Below are 18185 nucleotides of genomic sequence, written 5' to 3'. Positions count from 1 at the left end.
TTCTTGAAAGTTCCCTTAATGAGTACAATGACTTATCCCATTACTCCTTTTTAAAATGTATGTCTGATCCAATTACAAAGAATCAACAAGAGACAATAATGAATTGCAAAAACATAATATGCTCTTTGAAAAGATAAACACTATAACAAAATATCTTTTGTTACTATTTTATTAGAAGTTGCCAGATACATATGTGTTTATAGAGCAATGAGTTAAGGTATTTAATTCAAAAATGCTCTTAATGGCAAATTGGCTTCATTGATTAGCACTTCTAAAATTTTATGATTGGTCTAAGCATCAGCAGCAGCAGCAGTGACCTTAGCCTTTGACCGAATGACCCAAAAATGGGTGTGGCTAGTCCAACTATACAACTCATCAAGGTGCACCTACATATGAAGTTTCAAAGTTGTAGGTGGAAGCACTTTGATTTTAGAGCCTATGTTAAAGTTTTATATTAGAGATCACAGTGACCTTGACCTTTGACCTAGTGAGCCAACAAGAGCACGGCATAGTTGGTGCCAACACTTGGCTGTGGGTGCAGTTTTGAATAAATAAAAGCTTGTCAAAAGAAAAGGAAGAAAGGCAAGTGTCGAGAAGAACTCATCTGAGAGACTATGCATCTGTAGATAGAATACAGTCACAGTGACCTTGACATTTGACCTAGTGACCCAAAAATGGGTGTGGCATGAAGAACTCATCAAGGTGCATCTACATATGAAGTTTCAAAGTTGTAGGTTGAAGCACTTTAATTTTTGAGCCTATGTTAAAGATTGATATTAGAGATCACAGTGACCTTTGACCCTAGTGACCCAAAAATGGGTGTGGCATGTAGAACTCATCAAGGTGCAGCTACATATGAAGTTTCAAAGTTGTAGGTGGAAGCATTTTGATTTTAGAGCCAATATTAAGGTTTTAGCATGATGCAGACGGCAGATGCCGGACGACAAGCTGGCTATGACAATACCTCTGGTTTCAGGTCACAGTGACCTTGACCTTTGACCTAGTGACCCAAAAATGGGTGTGGCTTGTAGAACTCATCAAATTGCATCTACATATGAAGTTTTAGAGTTGCAGGTAGAAGCACTTTGATTTTAGAGCCTATGTTAAAGTTTTATATTAGAGGTCACTGTGACCTTGACCTTTGACCAAGTGACCCAAAAATGGGTGTGGCGTGTACAACTCATAAAGGTGCAGCTACATATGAAGTTTCAAAGTTGTAGGTGCAAGCACTTTGATGTTAGAGCCAATGTTAATGTTTTAGCACGACGTGTACAGGACGGAAGACGCCGGACAGCAGATAACAAGCTGGCGATGAAAATACCTAGGGTTTTCTTCGAAAACAGCCGAGCTAAAAATGGGTATGGCGTGTAGAACTCATCAAGATGCATCTACATATGAAGTTTCAAAGTTGCAGGTGGAAGCACTTCGATTTTAGAGCCTAAATTAAGGTTTTAAATTAGAGGTCACAGTGACCTTGACCTTTGACCTAGTGACCCAAAAATGGGTGTGGTGTGTAGAACTCTACATATGAAGTTTCAAAGTTGTAGGTGGAAGCACTTTGATTTTAGAGCCCATGTTAAGGTTTTAGCACAACGTGTACAGGACGGAAGACGGCGGACGTCGAGCTGGCTATGACAAAAACTCTGGTTTTCTCCGAAAACAGCTGAGCTAATTATGCACATGTATATTTTACATTAAGGCAAATACATATAACTGGCATATACTATGATGACCCACTGCTCTTCGTTTTTTAATCTGTATCTTTCAGATTGAACATGGATATATTATATGGTAGGTTCTCAGTGCGTTCTTATCAAATATTTCTTTTTGTATGTATTGTTCATATAGTGTTTCTTAGTAACACAAAATAGTTTATTTATTAGTATTTTCCTTTCTACATCGTCTGTTGCCATTTTTTCACAAAAAAATTAACCTTCCCTGCAATGTCAGTTTTAAGGCTATTTATAGTATTCAAATCTTTAATTTGGAATAGCCAATCAAAATCCATGTTCAACAAGAACCTATTTTCAAGATGGTGGTTTAACACTATCAACACAATAGATTGTTTAATATAATTACAGAATATAACCAGCAACAAATATTAAGACCAAAGTTTAAAAATTATGTTTATAATGATTCATGGTCATATACAGGTATTTTGAAAATATTTGTGATTTAACAACTTTATGGAAATTACCCACGACCCAACATATAGCATAACACAACATCACAAACAACTGAAATTTAACTTCACATACAACCTGCTATATAAGAAATTTGACTTTATACAATACAAGATAGCAGAAAAATACTGTTTTGATAATGAACATCAATTATGCTGACAATATGTACAAATACAACAAGACTATTGTCAGGCAATATGGTCCCCTACCGGTGAAACTCCACCATTATCAGCAATATTTCTAGTCTATTTGTTGCCATAGAAACCAGAATTCTTGACGTAGGAACAAAATGAAATGACGTGCATATTCTCAATATTGCCATCCATCCATGTTTCCAGTTTCATGAAAAAATATGAAGAACTTTTAAAAGTTATCGCAGGATCCACCATTTTCAGCAATATGTCTAGTCTATTTGTTTCCATAGCAACCAGAATTCTTGACATAGGATCAAAATAAAACGACGTGCATAATCTCCATATTGCCATCTGTCAATGTTTCAAGTTTCATGAATTTTTAGGTGAAGAACTTTTAAAGTTATCGCAGGATCCAGAAAAGTGTGACAGACTCACAGACTCACGTACACACAGAGCGCAAACCATAAGTCCCCTCCGGTTTCACCGGTAGGGGACAATACAAATATTCATGAGGGCAGCATAACAAATAAAAACAATGTAACGTCACACAATGTTGTTCTCTTGTTGCAACAAAGTGGTAAACAGCATAGCATTCTTAATGAACGTTTACATAGTGAGGAAGGTACTTTAAGAAAATTATAAGAAGAATGCTTCTATGAAAATTAACACAATTTGGTAATTGTTTATTTAAATAATCAATTAAAGTCACAATGTTATATACAATGAAGTGTTTAGCAGTGCATGCCAAATCATCTCAGCTTGTTATTTTTAATGAAGATTTTTCAATTCAATCCACAAATTAAAACATAAAATCAAAGCACAACATTTTACATTTTCTAAACCCTATGAATTTCAGAAGGCTAAACATTTATTTTTTATTCAAATGGTAACCAAAATAGTGTTTTTTTCCCATAAATCTTTTTCATTTTATATTAAACATCAGGATAATCGCATTATGGCATCCAATAATGACACAGCCAGATTGCCAGTCATAGAAAACTGATTGAGGGGATTGAAGTCCATCCTTCTGTGTAGCCAGTGTACCAATCTTCTTCTTGCCCTCTCTGTCCACTTGAATGACAGTGCTGGATGCAGATCCACAAACAAGCACTTGTCCTGCAGGTGTCACATGAACTCCCCTTGGGTAGTGAAGTTCTCTGTCAGTGAAGTTGGAGATAACAGTCCCATCCCTGGCCAGGGTGAGGAGCTTGTGTTGGCTACGGTTGGTAACATAGATCCTGTCACCACTGGGACTCACTGCACATCTCCAGACTGCATTGATGTTACAAAAAATAATATTTAGACTGTATAGATTTATGTTCACCATTATGGAAAAAAATCTAATACTAAGACTGTTCCATCCCAACCTCAAACAACAATACATATGCAAATACAAAAAAAAAATCATATTTAGCATTCATGGTCATACAGTTAAATGAATAAAAAATTAAATATAAGGAATAATATATATAATATATATATATATATATATATATATATATATATATATATATACAGAACATTGTTGTAACATTACATTTTGAGTAATACTATTTTGATAATTATTTTGTTAAATATCAGTATAGTAATATTCATCACAATTACCCAAAAAAGGAGATGATGTGTCCTCATACATCTTGTTCACCAGTGTGCCAGTGAGAGTGTACTTGTACAGAGCAGTATCTGAGGTCACATAGAGGTCCCCCTGGTGATGGGCAACTCCTCTACATTCATGCTGTAGCTGTAGCCTCCTGCCTTTCACCAGCTCTCCACTGTTCACTGAGACAAACTGTATACCTTTGTCAATAACGACTGCTACCTGACAAGGGGAGACCAGACACATGTCATATGGAGAGTCAGACATAGCACAGACACTGACCACCTTGAGCCGCAGATCCAACAGCTTCAATCCTTTGTTAGTCATGTCTGTAACAAGTATCTGACCATTGAAAAGACTACAAATGCCCCTGATATCACAGTTGGTACGATCAATCGGTATTTTCACACAAACTGGAGTAGTTCCTGCAACTGAGATTGCCTTGTCTGGACTTTCCTGCATAGTCACTTCTTTCTGAACATGTATGGTATGACCAAGAACTGTGAGGTTGGATAAATACACTTCAATGTCATTGTACACAAGCAACTTTAAAGAAACTTCTGTTTGTACTGAATTGTTGTTCATGTATTTGTCCACTTGTTTTAACATCTCTGCGCTTTTCTGATAAGCAATGAACGCAAGCTCTGCGTTTTTTGTGCCAGTTTCCTGTAATGCATTATTGAGACGCGTCAGCTTAGTATGAAGGCTTGAGCATGCATCAACATCAAACTTGAGAGACGCATTCCAGCTGGCCTTCACTTCATCCATTTCCTTCAGTGCGGCCTTCTCCAGCTTATCTAAGGTGGAATTTATTTTCTCTCTCATATTGTTCACCTCTTTAAGCCTTTCTTCGTATGACACTTGCAGTGACTTCAGGTTGCTCTCCCAATTTGTTTGCAGCTTCATTAGTTGATCCAGAATGGTGTTAATCTTGGCTGACAGCTGCTGATGGTCTGTTGCATACAGGGTATTGTCAGCAATCAAGGTAACCTTTGGACACTGTCTGAAATGCAGAAAAAGTTATAGATCAATGTATTATTTCTCTTCATTTGCAGAGCATTTATATACCACAGCTTATAACAAATTATCTTCAATCAATAGTGAGATTATATGTTACATGATTTCTTTGATGGTTTAATTATAGTTAAAGCTACAAACATTTATTTGATTTAAATTAATAAATATTTGTTTAACATAAAAAGTTTCTAATAATGTTCTCACCAATTGTTCTATGGTTTAAGCACTTTGATTGTATTTGCAAATTAAACAATTAACCCAGGTTGATCATAACAAATTACACAATAGAATGCAAAATACTTCATCCTACATACTGATGACTCAGCAGAATGCAAGTATTGCAGCACAGTTGGGTGTGGTCCTCACAGAATAGTCTCAGTTTCTCTTCCGTATGTACTTCACAGATCTCCAAAAACTCCTGTGTAGCCATGGCAACTGGCCACTTCTCCTTTTCTTTAGGCCCATAAGTGACATGGTTTTGAAACAACTGATTATGTAGATTTACGCATTGGTCACAAAAGCAAGCATCACACTTTTTACAATAAGCTTTTGCCACAGTCTTAGAGTTTTTATTCTTACAAGTTGCGCAAAGATATGCCGCTAATGTATCAGAATAATATGTGTCCAAAGACACTGATGCAGCTGCCATTCTTGATGCTGACAGACGTTCTAACTAGATTAATGCACTATTACACAACATTAAAACTGTACAATAACAGCTTTTGCCTGACAAAATGACACCCAGCTTAAGGATACAAAGTTAACAAAATGCTAATCCACCGCTTCTACCAAAGTCAGTCTTGACTCAAGTAAACCAAATTTTAGCTATCTCAATTGCTGAACACACTACCCCATTTTTTTATCTTGCCATAAAACCAAACAATTATGCTATGATATTAGTTATCAAAAGTTTGAATTGTCGATACATGTAAGTCATCTGTGTGTCATAATTTGCAGGTCTACCAGATAATGATTTATCTCTGGGCTAATTTTCAATTGTGAAGGCAAAGGGTGCATTATCAAGAGCTTGTCACAGTTACAAATGATGAATTAAACTTTATGTATATGTAGCTTTATTTAACAGGTTGCTCTTATATTTAATAGAAATTTTAAGTTCAAAAATTAATGTTTAATCGATTTGTTAAATCATCAATTTAAGTGACTTGTTCACAGACTGTAAAAATGAAAAGATTAAAAAAAAATAGACGAAACTGTAAATCAGGAAGTGATTTAACACTTATGACCGAGATCCTAACTGATTTTTTTTTTCATATTTGAGTTATCATTATGACAAATTTATAAAATAACAAAAGGATTACAAACGCAAAAATGATTGAATAATTTAAAGTGCCCCTGTTGTTTTTGTTATATTTTTTTACTAAACCGTCTTGGATGTAACCCACTGGATTGACAACCAAGTTGATTGATTTTTGCGTCTGTCTAGTGAAAATTCCAAGTTGGTAGCACGATAAGTCAATGATTTTTTATGTTTCCCAACTAAGCAACATGTCAAAAAAAGCTGCACATAAACACTTACACAACTGTATAGGTTTATCTCCCTTGAGCACTCATTGAGTAGACGTTTATCGAACAGTGTTTTAGGCTGATCTTGCCAGATGCTTTAATTTATTATTATGGAGAATTCGCAGCGCTAAATTTATTTCAATGTCATAACTTCGCCAAAACTCAATGGACCGGAGCAAAACTCACATTTCATCTGTAAGTCATGTAGGTAGAAATCAGCTGTATATCTGAAAGCGTTTCTCAAAATACCTCCGGAAAAATTGTTATTTTAGGAAAATTTATCAGTCCAATGCCTATAACTTCGCAAAAAAAAAGATGGACTAGAACGAATGTCACACATCATCTGTAGGTCATGTAGGTAGACTCATAAACTGAAAATCAGCTCAATATCTGAAAGCGTTGAGTACAAAAATTTAATTAAACATCAACGGAAAACCATTATTATTGGGAAAATTTCTAAGTCCAAGACACATAACTACGCCAAAAATCAATGGTCTGGAAAAAATGTTGCACTTTATCTCTAGGTAATATAGGTAGACTCACATACAAAAATCAATTCAATATCTCAAAGTGTAGTGTAAAAAACATCCGGAAAACATTACTTTCAACACAATTGGTAAGTACAAGGCCCATACCTTTGCCAAAAATCAATAGACTGGGAAGAATTTCATACGTCATCTTTAGATCATGTAGTTAGATTCATATACAAAAATCAGCTCAATATCTGAAACATTTTTATGTAAAAAAAACTCCTGAAAACGGTTATTTTGGAGAAAATGTGTAAGTCCGAAGCCTGTTACTTCGCCAAAAATCAATGGACCTGAATGAATTTCACACTTCATCTGTAGGTCATGAAAGGTAGACTCAAAATTCAGCTCAATATATGAAAGTGTTGTGTAAAAAAAAAACTGGAAAACAGTCATTATAAAGAATTTTTTTTAGTCCAAGGCCCATAACTTTGCAAAAAAACAAATGACTGGAATGAATTTCACACTTCACCCATGGTCATGTAGGTAGACTAACATACCAAAAATCAGCTCAATATCTGAAAGGGTTGCATTAAAAACATCCCGAAAACAGTTATAATAGAAATAATTTTTTAGTCCAAGGCCCATAACTTCGCAAAAAATCAATGAACCACCACAAATGTCACACTTCATCTGAAGGTTATGTAGGTTGACTCACATACCAAATATCAGCTCAATATCTGAAAGGGTCACGTAATTAACCTTCTGAAAACAGTTATTATAGAGAGAACTTCTATATCTGCTTTTTGTCTCAAATATCTATGCCGTTTAATTTCTATTAATAGAAGCTTCTCCCTTGGATTATATCCCTTTCAAAAATATTGCTTCTTTTGTCAAAAATAGACATTGTACCTGCCAAATGAAAAATAAAAATTATCTCGCTTTAAAGCTAACTTCTTCCCTTAATTTTTTTTAGATCAGTCAAAGGGACATATCTTCATCACAAAATTAACAGAATGGAATAAATTTCACACTTGATCTGTAGGTCACGCAGACTCGCATACCAAAAATTAATTCAATATCTAAAAGCATTTCGTAAAAACCCTCAAGAAAACAGAATGCCGCAAATACAGACAGTGTGACTGCTATATGCCACCCTACCTATGGCATAAAAAGCTGACATTCTTTTTGAATGCACAAGATGAGATTCAAACTCTGCCTTGATATTGTCAAGATTAACCAAGTTTCGTAATAATTGGGTGAAAAATGTGGCATAATGAGATAAAAGTTGATGACACACAACACATGAAAACAGATATCAGGTGACCACAATTGCTCAAAATTATACTTTGTGCTCGGGTGAGCTAAATACCCACTAATAGCAGCTGATAACACACAGATTAACCATTGAAAATCCTTTTAAAATCACACACCATATCAAATATTATTCGAAGAAAACTACCATTGATGCATAAAAAAGGTCAGCGTTGTTTGTACTTAAGACTAGATAGCTTTTTTGGATGTGGAGATTCAGAGTACAACAATTTGTCAAACAATAACCCAACTTGCCCAGCTTCAAAGTAACTTATAACATTTGTATATACATCAGCTTACATGGAAAGTGCCACCTTTACATTGATTGTCATCTGTCCATCCATGTTTTTCATAATCTGGTGTCTACAATAATTGTCCAAGTCATATATCAAAACTGACATATCAGAACATCAATAGCTTGAATACAGGGTAACTGATTAGTAGTTTTTATTTAAAAAAAGTCAAATATAAAACTTTGGCCATATAGTTTGGTTAAAATGCCCTTGAAAACTTACACCAAACATTTCAATGTTCCCTGCACCACTAAGGTTGTACAGCAATACAATTTTAACACAACCATGCTTTAAAATAAATGACTTGACATTATATATTTTTGTTTTTTATTTAATATAAAAATATGGACATTAAAAATGCATATCTCTTCTAATTACATACAAAAAACATTTTCTTATAATTTGTTTGATTATGTCTGTCATGTAAATCTTTTGTTTTCAAGAAAGTGCCCCAAAAAATCCTGAAAACTTCAATGTCATGCTTTCTGCGAGAAAACAAATTGTTTTCAATTCAATATAGAAACTTTGTAGCGCACAGAACATTGAAATTTTTATTATTGTATACAAGTTTCCATAGCACACGCATAATGCAAGGCAATTTATGAATGCACCATACATATTACATATCTTATTAAAACAAAATCGTGCTGATGGATTATTATTTTAAAACATTATTCATTAAACAAACAGGTGTCAGCTTGACAGGATGAGATAAATAGAATATTATGTGAATTTTGGAAAAATATCAAGTTTATCATGCAAGGCTTAGAACCATGGTAGCGTGAGGCTTGCTGAGCATGATAAACTTGATCTTTATCAAAAACTCACATAATATTCTATTTATCCTATTATTTTCTCCCTTTGTTCATTAATTAACATCAAATGTCGCGATTTTTTACCATTTTGTTTTTCCGTTGTTGTCAAAAAAAGATTCTCTAATTTTTGAAAAAAAAAAAAATCTCATCTAACAAGAGATGTGTTTGTCAGAAACACAATTCCCCCTACTGCGCCGCTTTGAAGCAATATATTTGACCTTTGACCTTGAAGGATGACCTTAACCATGACCTTTCACCACTCAAAATTTGCAGCTCCATGAGATACACATGCATGCCAAATATCAAGTTGCTATCTTCAATATTGCAGAAGTTATGGGCAATGTTAAAGTTTTCGGACGGACGGATGGACAGACACACTAACGGACAGTTCAACTGCTATATGCCACCCTACACGGGGCATAATAATAAAAATATCATAAAAAGTGTCGTCCCTGCACAGGCAAATCTGGGAAAACACTTTTTGCACAAGCATTTAACCCCCTTTTCACAAAGCAGGGCCAAAACAGTTACAAAGCTTCTGAATGACAGTCTAACAGTTTGCTGCAAGGTCAATATAAATTTACTGCCCCATATCACACTGTGCGGGGTGAGAAAGAAACCGTGTAACAAATTTACCCTACTGAGTATCATTCTTTTGCAAGCATCAACATAATTAAAGGAGAAATGTTTCCTATTCTGTAGTTTACAACATTGCCTTGTTTACTTCCGTGATGCCATTTGACGTTTCTAAACTAACATGAAAAGCTAAAGACCTTAGCGAATGAAAATGAGTATTCTGTACAAGGTAAGATTAGGATAGTAAAAATAATTGTGATAAAGAAAATTGAATGAAACAGGAATCTTTAGGGATGAGAAATAATGGACATGTAGTTAGAAAACATGTGCATCGTAAGATACACAATTTACTATCATTCAAAAATTGAACATACCGCTATAATGAGAAAGAAATATTATTTAATTGCTCTGCCACAAGATAAATGTATCTTTAATACATGAACCATTATACAAATGAAGTAAAGAAAATTTTTAATTTCAATTGCAAAATTATTGTCAGAGCATGTTACAAGAGTCAAAGTCATTTTTTTTCAGACCATGTCAAAAGCTGAGCAGAAAACATTTTTTGTGTGTTTTATCCGCCAATATTACCTGTAATGGTATTGAATCGCATTATAAGGGTATGAAAACAGCCCTGCCTACCAAACGCTTTACTTACAGGCAGCTCATATGTCGTTGGAAAAAAGTCGAAACTCTCAGCCTCCTTTTTCCCCTGTTCTCGTTCTGTCTGCTTGCGCAATCTTTTCAGGTTCTTAACCATCAGATTTTTACGCGTTAACTGCAAAAAGAACCTTAAATAACTGTTGTATGAGGTACATTTTACAGCAAAAAAAACAAACTCACATAAAAACTGTTGTATAAGGTACAATTAACTAATATAATCTTCGCTCAACATTAAGCTAAAAAATCTAGTAATTATAGTAAATCATCTTCATACCATTATGATTATGAAATTTAGAGAAAAAACGTTCTAAATAACAAAAAAGGTGATATTTATATAACCATGCAAAAACATTCAGACCAAGTTTCATTAAGAATGAGTCATCAATGTGGCCTCTACAGTGGTAACAAGTTTTTCTTTTTAATTTGACCTGGTGACCTAGTTTTTGTATATATGTTACCCAAATAAAAATCAGATATTTTCAAAATAAACTTACTGACATTTTTTTTTCAAAAGTGAGCAATAAATGTGGCCTCTAGAGTGATAACAAGGTTTTTCTAAAACAAGACTGTGTGGCAAAATATTTGGATGCACATGACAGTGATTTGAACTCAGCCTAAATTGTGTCAAGATAAATATTTAGACCAAGTTTCATCAAGATTTGATGAAAAATGTGGCTTTTAGAGTGTTTGTGTGCTTAAAGTTTTTTACTTGACCTTGAAGATTTGACCTGGAGGACTTGTTTTGGATGCACATGACCAAGATACCAACTCAGTCTAGATGTTGTCAAGAGAAACACTCTCGCTAAAGATAAACATTCTGAGACAGTTTTAAAAAGATGTACAAATGTGGTCTCTTAATTGAAAAAAACGTTTTTCTGACCTTGACCTGGTAACCTAGTTTTTGGACACAAGTGACCCAGATTCATACTTGTCCTATATATTGTCAAGAAAATATTTAAAGTTTTTCCAAGATTTGATATAAATGTTAGCCTCAATATTGTTAACAAGAAATATTTTATGATGAACTTCACACAATGCTACACATATTGTGCTCAGGTGAGCTTAACATTAATTCGCTACATTCTGGGAAAACTGGGCTACTAAATGCATGTGCGTTAAGGTTCATCCCAGATTAGCCTGTGCAGTCCGCACAGGTTTATCAGAAACGACACTTATCACTTAACTGGATTTAGGTGTAAAAATACTTCCTTCAAACAGAAATAAAAACATACAAGCAGAAAGCTTTGTCCGTGATTAGCCTGTGCAGACTGCACAGGTTAATCAAGGATGACACTTTCCGCACATGCATGAAGCTCTGTTTTCCCAAGACAATGCTCAAATGATCACATGGTCAGGCAAATCACCTCATAATGGTTCCTGAAATGAAGTATCTTTTGGTGCTCCTGCAGGAACATGGAGTCATAGTTGGCGTGCAGCCATTCCCGGTCACACCAGAAGAAGTCCCAGTCACCGTCACTGAAACATACAACAAACTTTGCTCAATGCTTGTGCGTAAAGTGTCATCCCGAATTAGCCTGTGCATTTCACACCGGCTAATCAGGTTCAAACTTTCCGCTTTATGGAATAGTTTAATTGAAAGGAAGTCTCTTGTAAATTAAAAATACAATATAAGCAGAAAGTGTCGTCCCTGATTAGCCTGTGGGGACTAGATAGGCTAATCTGGGACGACACTTTACGCACAAGCATTAAGACCAGTTGTTCCCAGAATGCATCGTTCTACAATGTCCTCTAGTTCTTCATGTCGTCCTTACACTACTGCACTTAAGAAAATGTATCTTAGATCTGGAAAAACTGAGCTTAATGAATGTGCATAAAGTGTCATCCAAGATAAGCTTGCGCAATCCTCACAGGCTTATCAGAGATGACACTTTCCATCTTAACTGTTTTTTGGCTAAGGAGGGACTTCCTTTAAACAAAAAACCCTCAATAATGGAAAATGTCATCCCTGATACGCCTGTGCAGACTGCATGGGCCAATATGTAATGACACTTTACACGCGTGGGTTCAGCCTGGTTTTTCGAGAGCGAGGCTAAATAATATGCTAAACATTAAGATATAAGATACACTTCCATGCTCAACTGTCTATTTAAAAAAATAAAGAAAAAACCCGTCGGAGACGGGTGATGCTCCCCAAAGGTTTTTTTGTCACAATATTGCACTATTTATTCAGATAAAAGGAAACGTCTTGAGGGCACAGTAGTTGGGGGACAAGAATTTTTTTATAGAAAATTTCAAAGGGCCATAACTCTGTGAAAAATCATCCGACCAGAACCCGCTGATAATATACACATCTCCTCTTGGTAGTGAAGCTTCCCATAAAGTTCATTGAATTCCGGTCATTAGTTGCTGAGAAATAGCCCGGACAAAAATTGTGCACGGACGGACGGGCAGACAGACAGACGCACACACGGACAGACGAAGCGACAACTATGTGCTCACCCAAAAATAAATTTTGGGGGAGCATAATAAATAGCTTTGACAAACTGAGTTGACATTTCTCATTCTCAGTCTTGTGAAGCATTGTGTCAGCATATGTCAACATTTAAATTCCCTGCCATGATTTTATCTTTTCTTTGTGGCTATCATTCATAGTAATCCTCAACAGTTCTGAAAAAAGGGTCTAAAACATTTCTTGTCATATTTGTTATTTTTAATTTCATATTTATTTAAATCCCAAACATGAATGCAGTCAACAGAGAGTATGCACATGACAACATTTTATTTTATTTCTTCATGTAGGTGTACTGAGATTGTAATTTTATAGGCTTAGAATAAATAAACATCAATTATGTTAGCTTGGTTAAAATAAAGCCATACGATAAAAATAAATGTCATTTTCCATATAAAATTATGAATTAAGTTTAAAAAAAATATATAATGAAAGGATATTATAACTACATATTCTTATACAAGAGGTCAAGAATGATGAATTCCCATACACCACAATAAACTGCAACACTTCTAACAAAACTAACTACATGGTGTTAAAAATGCGAGAGATACAAATTGCACCAATGTAAATATTTTTATTCAAAAGAGATTAGAACTGCATTATCTTCTATACATAACATTAAACATTTATATCATAGATTTGATTGCATAAACATAACACTGAAAGGTAGATTGTAAATAAAAATGTTAGAGAAATATAAGCATATGTATCTATATGTAATAATACAATTTTTCACTTAAGTTACACAGAGATAAAATAACAGGAATAAAACACAGGAAGAATGAAGACTCAGCAAATAACCAGTCGCCACCTGTCAATCAAATTTTCCGATCAGCCATTCAGATATCAATTTTTCACACACCCCTCAGCAACGCTTATCTTGCCGCCATTTTGTCCGACAAACAAAGCGTGTCGTACATATGGAATGGACGTTATTTTTAAGAGTTTACACAAATTTTATATCAAATGCCTGATCATTACTGTTTGATCATTATTCAAAATTGTAGGTGCTATACTTTATAAAAGGTCATTTTTTACCTTTATTTGTTGAACATATGAACGAGTAATGAGAAAACAAACACAATAAATAGTTTGACCACAACAGTTGTGTGTTCTATAAAAGTGTTAAACCGTTTGATGCACAATATTATTAAGCAGTTTGGGCTACATAATAATTGCCACTCGTGCTTATTAATAATCTTAGCGTAATTGTCTTTAATTAATAAATGACAGTATGTTGCGCGGATCTCAGAATGAAGGAACATTAAGGCATTGTTAGGTACTGTACACAAGAATTCTAGAAAAGAAAACTATTTAATTACTTGAATGATTTCCAATTATATCTTTATTTTCTGTGGATCATAAACAAGGGAAATCAATATAAATTGTAAACTTATATATTGTTTTAACTAAAGTAAAAACAACAACAAGGTGATTTCAATGCGGCTAAGCCAGCTTTAGCAACTTCAAGTGTAAAATGTACGGCTTATACTACAACAACAACAACATTTCTAATACTACATATATTGATACAAATGTGAACATTGCAATGAACATATAAGGTCCATCTTGTTATAAATAAACACATGCATAATATGCTTAATATATTCCATTCGAATGTTCTTGAACAACACCGTAATACCAACATTTCATTTTTCGATAGTGAAATGTAACTGGTTAGCATTAAAATTACATGAAATAAAATGCATATCAGACTATCTGTTAATGAAACCACGAAATTAGGCCTATATTAAATTATATGGTTTCAATCAAAATTTAATTTATATCTAAATAAAAATAATCAGTGTCTTTTTAAAAATAACACAATAAAACAAAGATCTTAACATTTTTAATAACAAAAAAAACATAATGATATAGATGTGTCATTTGCATTTAATAAAAATATTTTCAAAAAATAATTATATACGAATAGCCATCGGATTCACTGTAAGGCTGTTTAATACAAGTTCAAAATCAATATGAAATGAATGCTCATTTCTACAACAGATTTTTATTCAACTCCCTATAATATGTAAATGAAACGTTTCTGATAGTCTGTCGTTTACTCATTTATTTTGATTACGCCATTTCTCTCTAAAGAATTTATGATTGTATTAAAGTTTTACAAAGCAGTTTAGTTTAGTGTGTGGCTTTAACAATTTATATTGTAGTAAATAGCATGATACATCATTACAAATATAGTATTTCACTCGCCTAATCGGCTATCATTGCGATCTGCTTGTCAGAGTATTTTAATCACTAGACCACGTGACTATGTGGGCGGAGCGATCGATAATTTGGCGACTGGTCAATTCTTTTAAAGCTTATAGTGATGAAATCTTGAAGCATTTAAGGGAAATAATTCCATATAATTATGTTTCTCAATAACCTGAAAAAGGGAATTAATTTTTAAAATCTGACATTGATAACAACTTCTAACATAAGCTAACAGACAAACTGTGAGTAAATGTTGCCAACCATCACTGTTATCCTCTATTATGCTATCATATTATTAATATCATCCAAGGAAGACAAGGGAATAGGTTATGACTACAAGAATACAGAGGACACTCACACAGTCCTGGCCGGAAGGGGGCTACTAAAGGAGGCATTTGCAACTGTGCCTGCCTTTAATATATTGCTGCAAAACAACGAAAAACACTCAACATGTCAATAAAGGTTGTTTCTAAAAAGCAATTACATATGAAATAACCTAGCCAGTGTGGCTTTATATTGAACCATAACAAAAAGATGCAACTTTAAACAGCAAAAGCAATAATGTTCATACATCTACTGTAGCAGCTACTTGGTAAAAGATAAACCAAGACTGTCTTTACCTGTGAAAATATATGCACCAAAGGCTCTTTTACAAATGTAGCTAGGGTAAGTGTTCCAAGCCATTACAACTATTAATTGCCCAAATGCATTTTACCCTCAAATCTAAAAGTCTTATCACAATTAACAACAAACAAGAGGACCATGGGCTCTATGGCGCTCACCTGAGACCCAAAGGAACTAGACCATTCTGAACAAGTGCTAGCTGATTCATGAAGATTGAGCCAAAAAAGTGGCTTCTAGAGTATAAATAAGTTGTTATTTTAATAAGACCTAGCTTTTGAGCTCACATGACCAAGTTTCAATCTCAGCTGAGATTTCATTATGAAACATTTTCTGACCAGGGTTTCATGAAGATTCACCAATAAATGTGGCTAATATAGCGAAAACAAAGTTTTAATATAGCCATATAAACCTGCACACCCCCCCCCTCTCCGGTGTTTTTTCAACAAAGCAGAAACATTTCCTTACTTGACCGAGTCATTAGAACAACATTCTGACTAAGTTGCATTTAGATTGCATTCAGTATTCACAAGGTTTCACTATAGCCATAAAAATGTCCTGCCCCCTGGTTACCATGTTTTCCTACGCTACATAACCATTTTCGAACTCAGCCAAGCTATCATTAGAATATCATATTCTAACCAAGTTTCATAAAGATTGGACAATAAATATTACTTCTATTGCGTTAACAAGGATTTACTAAAGCCATATAAGGAAAAAATGCGCCGCCCTAGGTATATAGCCATGTTTAAAAAAGGACTGGAATCATTTTTGAATTGAGCCCAGATATCTTTTGAACAAATGTTCTGACAAAGTTTCATGAAGAACTAAAAAATGTGATTTCTAGAGTGTTTTTCTGTAACAATATGAGGCTATATCCATTCTCCTTGCAGCCATGTTTTTAAGAGACCGTTTTTGAACTAATCCAAGAAATCATTAGAATAAATGTTCTTAATGAAGAATGGAAATAAATGTGACTTCTAGAGTGTTAACAAGGTTTAAGTATAGCCATATAAGGAAAACTGCCACGCCCATTGGGAGTCAAGTTTTTCAACTACATGTAACCAGAATCATTTTCGAACTTGTCCAAGATATTACAGGGACACATCACACATGCTTTGACCAAGTTTCATGAAGATTGCACAATAAATGAATAAATGTTGCCTCTAGAGAGGTAACAAGGTAAATTGACAAGGTGTGATGCACAACAGTAAAAAGGGGATCACAAAAGCTCACTATTTGCACGTTGTGCTAAGGTGAGCTAAAAAAAACAGCAGAGCAATTACTGCTGACAGTTGAAAAAGACAGATTGCTTTCATAAGCTAAATGATTGCAGAAAATACATACGTGCAAAATGAATGAAAAAGGTTGCACAATTTTGAATCACAAATGATAGCAACTGATTGATGAAACTGATTGCAGCAACAACACGCTGTACTGCACGTGCATGTCACCTACCTAGTCTTAAAACTGGTGGTTGTGTTTGTGGGCTCCTTGTTTGGGGCAGGATTCTGGGAACTACTACAACAACAACACATGGCGTGACAGAAGCACACAACAAGTGAAGTAAAGCATGTTAACCCATTACCACTTAGATACGTATTTTGACGCATTTGTAGTCCTTTAAAAAGTTATCTTTATTAAAGACCGTTCATACTAGATTGAAGTTTTTAAGGCTTCATTACTGATGAGCAGCAAACAGCATTATATCTGGTTTGATGCTGTTTGCACATAGCCATTTTTACTTTGCTTCTAAGTGGAAAAGGGTTAACATACAGTTAGGATATTATTGAATACGATGAATAGTTGGACGTGATGAAAATGTGTTAGTGCACAAACAAGTCAGTGTTTACTTGTTACAAATAGATAGTTATAATAAATACCTTACACAGGAATTAATAAGTGTGACAAATAAAGAGCAAAGTTGTTATGTTGTACTTCATGTTTTCCCACGACAAGAAAATTGATTCACCACCTTTTCACTAGGTTCAAATAAAAAATATGGATAGTTAATTTCATTTAAATTATGATTTAGTTTTTAGTGCCTTAATTTCTGTTTTACCAAATTACCAGTCACTCCCAGCAACTCATCTGATTAAAAATTATTTTTAAGAACTGAATATTTTAACACTTAACTTATTGCCATATGGAATGAATTGAGCCTCGTTATGGGAAAATGGAGCTTAATGCATGTGCCTAAAGTGTTGTCCCAGATTAGACTGTGCAGTCTACACAGGTGTATCAAGGATCATGATGACACTTTCTGCCTATACTGGATTTTTGTTAGCCCT

General features: G+C 34.3%; 2 protein-coding genes across 12 annotated transcripts in view; both read right to left on the bottom strand.

Annotated features, from left to right (window-relative positions):
• LOC127845158 (probable tubulin polyglutamylase TTLL9) overlaps positions 1–18185 on the bottom strand; it is a 55600-nt gene that overhangs the window by 23465 nt on the left and 13950 nt on the right. For 5 of the 11 annotated variants that reach the window (XM_052375906.1, XM_052375905.1, XM_052375903.1 and 2 more), the window contains 4 exons: positions 17353–17415; positions 11948–12059; positions 10579–10698; positions 8537–8599 (listed from right to left, as the gene is read on the bottom strand). In XM_052375906.1, the coding sequence (XP_052231866.1) occupies positions 8537–8599; positions 10579–10698; positions 11948–12059; positions 17353–17415 (358 nt within the window). The remainder of the gene's footprint in view (positions 1–8536; positions 8600–10578; positions 10699–11947; positions 12060–17352; positions 17416–18185) is intronic. The other 6 variants (XM_052375910.1, XM_052375912.1, XM_052375913.1 and 3 more) reach the window with 4 other exon arrangements.
• On the bottom strand, positions 2114–5882 carry LOC127845155 (uncharacterized). Its single transcript, XM_052375889.1, has 3 exons — positions 5246–5882; positions 3923–4917; positions 2114–3589 (listed from the first exon to the last, which is right to left on the bottom strand). The coding sequence occupies exons 1-3, from the start codon at positions 5578–5580 to the stop codon at positions 3240–3242; spliced, it is 1680 nt and encodes a 559-aa protein (XP_052231849.1). The 5' UTR covers positions 5581–5882; the 3' UTR covers positions 2114–3239.

This window comes from Dreissena polymorpha, chromosome 9, assembly GCF_020536995.1.
Source record: "Dreissena polymorpha isolate Duluth1 chromosome 9, UMN_Dpol_1.0, whole genome shotgun sequence".
NCBI lineage: Eukaryota > Metazoa > Mollusca > Bivalvia > Myida > Dreissenidae > Dreissena > Dreissena polymorpha.
The sequence above is the reverse complement of the archived record's forward strand: the minus strand, read 5'-3'. Positions and strand labels throughout refer to the sequence as shown.